Here is a 6,517-nt window from a genome sequence, read left to right on the forward strand (position 1 = left end):
GTAACATACCTGTAGCAAGCTCCTTTGTAGTGACTAGTGGTAAAAACAAACTGCTACAGAGCGGCGGTTAAACATAGATTAGCACATGGGCGTGAACTGATTCTTGAAGTTGCAGGCCAATCTATAAAACAAGTAAATAAAATTAAGCTTCTAGGACTATGACTTGATAGGACACTGTCGTGGTCTGATCACATTGACTATATGGTTTCTGTTCTGCCCTTCAGGCATTTAAGTTGAATTTTTATGCATTTAATTTGGCATACTTTCAGTTTCATACAGGCTCTTACTTTGACTTTTGTTTAGCAAGCTAAACAGGAAGTAGTTTCAGGCAGACCTTTATTTTGACGTTTGTTTACTGAGCTAAAACCGGAAGTAGGAAATCACGTTAGAAATCACCACGTTAGAAACACGTGACAAATGGGCACCCAGATAGCTCAGTTGGTAGAGCGGGTGCCCATGTATAGAGGTTCACTCCTCAACGCAGCCGGCCCGGGTTCGAATCCGGCCTGCGGCCCTTTGCTGCGTGTCACTCCCCCTCTCTCTCCCCTTTCATGTCTTGAACTGTCCTGTCAATTAAAGGCCTAAAATGCCCAAAAAATAATCTTTAAAAAGAAAAAAAAAAGAAACACGTGACAAAGGCAGATGGTCAGTGCTCTATGGAAAATGCATCCTGCCCGTTAACTTCCCAGCAGAAGCATTGCTTGAATGTATATAATCTTTGTTCTAAGTTAACTTTCTAAGCATATTGATTTGTTGTTGTAAAAGTTGTTGTTGAAAACTAGTTGGCTTAGCTAATTACAATGTTTTGCTGTTTCCTAGTTTCACTCTCTCGTCTCTCATCACTAATCCCATATGTATGGCTTCAGCACAATGAAGAAAATAAATCTGCACACAAAGAATTCAGGATTTCTTCGTGTTCATGAATAGACAGAGTTTAGCTCACTGTTTAGTTGAAGTTGCTACACCTCAGCGAGAACAGTACAGTTTCTAAGATGGGCAGAGCAGTTGCCATCATAAGGAAATGCTCACCATTTCTACCCTCTTCTTTGTTAAGGTAAATTGTTTGCTCTTTAGTTCTCTGCCACTTGGATTATTGCTAAGTAATCTGGTCATCTGCTTCGAAAATCCTACCTAGAAAACGTCAAGTATCACAGCTAGACTTGTTCTGATGTGCAATTCTAGATCTCATGTGAAGTTGCATGAACGTCTTAAATGTTTGAGTGTTATAAATATCCACTTCCTTCTCTTGTTTCTCTGTTGAGACAATAAGAAGATTAGCCAATGTGCTTACTTTATTGCACTCTGTTATTCAAACTCAGACACCATTATTTATTTTTGATAGCATAACTTACGTTTCAGATATTTACACTTATTTAACAAGAAGAGCCAGGGCAGATGATTGTACCTTTACCAAAATATATAATAACCTGAAAAAAACATTTACAAGTGCTTAAAAAAGAAAGTCAAATCTTACCTTTGCTTAAATTATTTACCATGAAGTTTTTGATTGTGTGATGAAAAATGGTTAATTTGAGCTATCTTAATGGTTGCCATGTAATATATAACTTTCTTTTTAAGATATTTCTCTATTTGCATGGTTTGCTATTGTTTTTATTTAATTTTATTTATGTATTTTCTTTTGTTATTTAGCTTTGTAAGCAATTATTGTTGTATTTCTTTCTTTCCTAATTTTCTTTTCTGTACATGTCATGTAATGTTTTAATATTGTCCGATTAAATGTTGTTTTGGACCGCAGGGAGACTAGCTGGTTGTCTAGGCGTCAGCTAATGGGAATCCTTCTAATAAATACATATACAAATGCATTTATACAATACATCATTTAAAAAGCAAAGCCTACAGGGACTGTGGAGGGGCAGTGAAGTGTCCAGGCGGGTCTCTAAATTTGGAGAAAATAATTCATTCAGGAGGTTGGAGGGTTTCAAACCTGCGCACCGATTTGGATGAAGAGCCGATGCACACATCAACAACAGATAAGAGTGTTTGTGGGTATATAATATACTGTATGTATTTGTTTAATTCTTTTCATACCAGCATTTGTAGTGTTTTACACTAAAACAGCTCATAAAGGCTACAGTATATAAAGACTATTTACAGTGTATATTACAAATATATAAATTTGTTAAAAAATTAGAAATGCATGCCACGTTGTGAATTGAATTCAGTAAATACATAAGTTGTTTTGAACACTGCTCAGCTTATGTGACAGAGATCACAAAGTACAGCATAAAAACATTGAACAGCTCATGCGGCTGTGCCGCATGTCATATTTAATTGACGTGTCTTTTAATCAACGGCTGCAAGGCAGAGATGAGAGTTTTTTAAATGTCTGTTGCCTAACTTCAGACTCCATTAGGTATTATTTGATATTGTATACGACATCTTCAGCTCCACAGAGTTACAAACTTGGGTGTTTAGACGATAGCTGCGAGGAGCTCTGGCTAAAATTCAGGTTACTGGTTTATTAGTTCTGCGGGTGAATTTGGCAAAAAACACACTGATAATCTATTATAAACAATATGAATATATTATACATGATATAAAACATCTTATTCTGCACTTTTGCTTTTCACTTTGACACCAACCATCGTCGTGTTGGTCTCCTCAGGTGGTATTTCTATAAAAACAAGACCATGGTTGGGGTGCCGGGTAAAAATCAATTCATGCCTAGACACAGTGTAGCCTAATCCCAACAGACCTATCATAAGAAACTGTAAATAACCACTTCTTTTACCTTTGTCCTCTTCGTGTTTCTTCAGTCCCACTGTTTTTGGTCTGCCCCTTCCTCTCCGGATGGGATCTGATTGGCTGTTGGCCCGGGATCTTCTCCTGTTTTCCAAGTCATTGGTTAAAGAAGAGTCTATCCTCTCTCTGCGAATGCGCTCTGTCCTCCTCCGCTTAAAGTCCAGCTTGTCTGAAGCAGACACCATGGATAATGAAAAACATATCCCCATAATTTGTAGGGCAGGGTTTAAAAATAAATACAATGATGAATCAACTTTTTTTGAATGATCCAATATTTATTCATAAAAACAATCTGCGTCATATGAAACAAAAAGACCTAAGGAATCCTTTGGTACCAACTAGGGCTGCACAATCGAATTTTAATCGCGATCACGATTTTGACTTCCCACGATCAAATTTGCGTGATCGAGCAATTATTTTTTTTAAAGCGTCATATCATAGAACGCTCCGGGTTTTTTGCAAAGCCAATCTACCGCTACTACCGTCTGCTCATGAGCCAGTCAGAGTAGTTCACTGCACCGTGCAGCTTAGTTTCTAGATGGAGACAGTCCCAGAGGACAGAGTAACGGGAGGAAAACTCAACAGATAGCAGTCGGTTATACGTCGGTCTCAAGGTTTACCAGTTTACCAGTAAACGCAACACTTTGTCCCGTCTGTTGTTTTTCAGACAACAGCAGTGAGCAGTGCTAGTCGGTGCTAGTAGCGTCTGTTAGCTAGTAGCGTCTGTTAGCTGTTAGCTCCTGTTGTTACATCGATATGGTTTAATTTTGCGTTACATGACCCATTTCGTCTGTAAAGCCGTGCCTGTGTGGGATCTCTCCTCTTACTCCGCGCCGGGCCACACAGCGCCGGTCCACACTTCTGACATTTTTACAGTTTTAATTTTTTATTAACACAGCTGTATATAGTTAAATATGAGGGTCAAACCTGTATTTGTACCAGTGTTTCCGTGGGTAACTCCGCTACCGCAGCCGCCACGGCAAAGAACATAGAAGAAGTTAACAAATAATTGTGAGAATAATCACGATCAAAATAATCGTGATTATCATTTTGGCCATAATTGTGCAGCCCTAGTACCAACTATACCATGCTAGCTTTTCAGAAAGGGTGTTAAAAAACGCTCCAAAGTAAGACTATGTTTTGGCAAGGGAAAAACTGGCAGGGCCGTTTTAAAAGGGTTCCCTTGACCAATTATGTTAGGATATCTAAATGAAATAAAGCTGCACTTTATTGAGTTGTCGGCTGTATTCTAATCGCTTGTTACATGACTGGCTACGGCAGGGTGATGCTGAGTTAAGTTTTTCCAAAAGTTGAATCAGTTTCTCCTTTTTGCGGCAGGCATTTAAAACAAATGGAAAGACGACCTACACAGTGTATGTGAATGCATGCTCAGCCAAACAAAGGTATCTCCAAAACCCCAAATTAAAATTTGAATACCTAGCCACTGAACAAATACAGGGTTTCTGCAGGTTTCATCAAGTCAAATTTAAGACTTTTAGGATATTTAGAGTCACAAGTACTTGCAAAGTAAATAAAATTAAAATTTATATATTGATTTTATAATATTAAAATTGAATAAAAGCGACAGAGTAATAATAATAAGTACATATACAGCAAATTATATGTGGACAAGTGAAAGAGAACTACAACACCACGGAATAAAAAATGAGCATTAGAGGTAGCATTAAATGGTCGTAGGAAAATCTAAGACCTGTTTGAAAATATTTAAAGGAGAATTACGGCCAATTTTTTACGTTAATCTTGATCGCTGTAAAATTGCAAGTACTTTCTATAAAAAAGAAATGGAATTGGTGCAGGCAAACTTGAATTGCTGCAGCTACCTCTACGCTTTCACTGAGCTAAAACGGTAGTTGTTGTGGTAAGTTTTAGAGCGCCTTTGTGCCTCTTAACAAACACAAAATTAAAATAAACAGGGCCCTTATGTGACAACAAGATGCATTTAAAAAAAAAAAAATTTAAAATTCAACTTCCCTGTCTCTTTCTTGCTAGCTTGCCCTGTTAGCTGCGGTCCATGATAAATGTGTGTTCAGCCTGGCTTCTGTCATAATCATCATGCAGCAGTTCCGTGTGTATTTGTGGCTCATCCATTTTGTGTGTAATCAACCTGGTGCTGGTGAGTAGGAGGCTTGGCAGTGTCAATCTATGTGTTAGTAGCAGTCCCGACCGGCATCCTTGCTACTTGGAGCGCTCCGCACACTGTTGACTTTTTCCTGCTACACTGGGATTTCAGCGCGAGACTACAGCTAACCTTCAGTAACGCTATCACTGTGCATGCCACAGACATCATTTGGCCTGTTTCCATGTACAGTCAAGGCCAAAATTATTCATAGCCCTGACCATATCTAAAGGTTTCAAAGTTCTAGTGCAAAGCATTATTAAAAAATACACTATGAAAAATCTCAGAGGATGTGGTCGGAAGCCAAAAGTGACACATGTACTGGCCAGGAGGAGGGAGAGGGAGAGGGAGAGAGAGAGAGAGATTCTGATGAATCTGGGCTCTGCTGGTGGCAGGCAGTCCAATGGATGCTGCACACCGCTGGGTTCAACGGACGCAGACCAATGAGGACCCCACTTCTCCAGATAAAGCACACAAAAGCCTGCTTGGCCTTGGCAAATGCTCATGTGGACAAAGAAGAAGACTGGTCTCCTGTTTTATGGTCAGATGAAACAAAAATTGAATTGTTTGGCCACAATGTTGTAGCCTTCATTTGGCTTAAAAAAGGAGAAGCCTTCAACCCTAAGAACACTACCCCCACTGTCAAACATGCTGGTGGGAACCTAATGTCTTGGGGTTGTTTTGGGGTACTGTTCTAATCACAGTAAACAGAACCATGAAAAAGGAGCAATACATCAAAATTCTCAACGACAACATCAGGCAGTCTGCAGAGAAACTTGGCCTTGGGAACCAGTGGACATGCATGACAACAAACCAAAACACAGCAAAAGTGGTGAAGAAATGGTTAGCAGACAAAAACATTACTGTTACTGTTTTGCAGTGGCCCAGCCAGAGTCCTGTCTTTAGTCCCATTGAGAATCTGTGGAGGGACCTAAAGATCAGGCTGATGGCAAGGAGACCCTCCAACCTGAAAGAGTTGGAGCTCATCGCTAAAGATGAATGGGCAAAAATACCAGTGGAGACATGCAAAAAGCTGGTCAGCAATTATAGCAAGCTTTTGATTGCTGTAATACCCAATAAGCTTTTCTATTGATTATTGAGATGGGTATGAATAATTTTGGACATGCCACTTTTTGTTCAAATGTAAATAAAAGATGAGTAATAATTTTTTCCACAATGATACCTCTTGTACTTCGTCTTCTTATCTTCTGGGAGACGCCTGTTAACATGTTATTTCCCCTCTACACTGTTAACTACGGCAGAAGGATTTCCCGGTGTGTTAGTTAGTTAGTTAGTGCATGCGTGGAGGTTGTTGTTGGTTGTGCGGTTCATGGCGGACACGTGTGTCTAAGCTAGCTGTGCACTTAATAAAAGTTTGAACTGAATAAACGTTGTCTTTATTAGGAGTAACATTGGTAGCAGAGGATGGTTATAAGATGGCAGCTAGTTATAAAGTTCCGCTGAAGTTTGATGAAGCCAGACCATACGAGTGTTGGAAAAATGAAGTCAGTATCTGGACAAGGGTTAACGACCTCAACGAGACGAAACAAGCCCTTGCTGTTGCCTTGGGACTTGAGGGGAGAGCTAGCGATGGAAATACCCGCTGAAGAGTTGGAC

At 39.5% G+C, this 6,517-nt stretch overlaps 1 protein-coding gene and 1 long non-coding RNA gene across 3 annotated transcripts in view; one reads left to right on the forward strand and one right to left on the reverse strand.

The window, feature by feature from the left end:
* Positions 1-6,517, reverse strand: part of c15h16orf87 (chromosome 15 C16orf87 homolog) — a 58,129-nt gene that overhangs the window by 1,483 nt on the left and 50,129 nt on the right. The window contains exons 3-4 of one of the 2 annotated variants that reach the window (XM_032537902.1): positions 2,753-2,932; positions 1,127-1,254 (exon numbers count right to left, since the gene is read on the reverse strand). In XM_032537902.1, coding sequence (XP_032393793.1) covers positions 1,142-1,254; positions 2,753-2,932 — 293 coding nt within the window. In that variant the 3' untranslated portion in view covers positions 1,127-1,141. Of the gene's footprint in view, positions 1-1,126; positions 1,255-2,752; positions 2,933-6,517 lie in introns of those variants that run through there. The other variant, XM_032537901.1, reaches the window with a different exon arrangement.
* LOC116703265 (uncharacterized) overlaps positions 821-6,517 on the forward strand; it is a 7,979-nt gene continuing 2,282 nt past the window's right edge. Inside the window, exons 1-2 of the long non-coding RNA XR_004335381.1 lie at positions 821-983; positions 4,698-4,706. This is a non-coding gene — a long non-coding RNA (uncharacterized LOC116703265). The remainder of the gene's footprint in view (positions 984-4,697; positions 4,707-6,517) is intronic.

Source organism: Etheostoma spectabile, chromosome 15, assembly GCF_008692095.1.
Source record: "Etheostoma spectabile isolate EspeVRDwgs_2016 chromosome 15, UIUC_Espe_1.0, whole genome shotgun sequence".
Taxonomy (NCBI): Eukaryota; Metazoa; Chordata; class Actinopteri; order Perciformes; family Percidae; genus Etheostoma; species Etheostoma spectabile.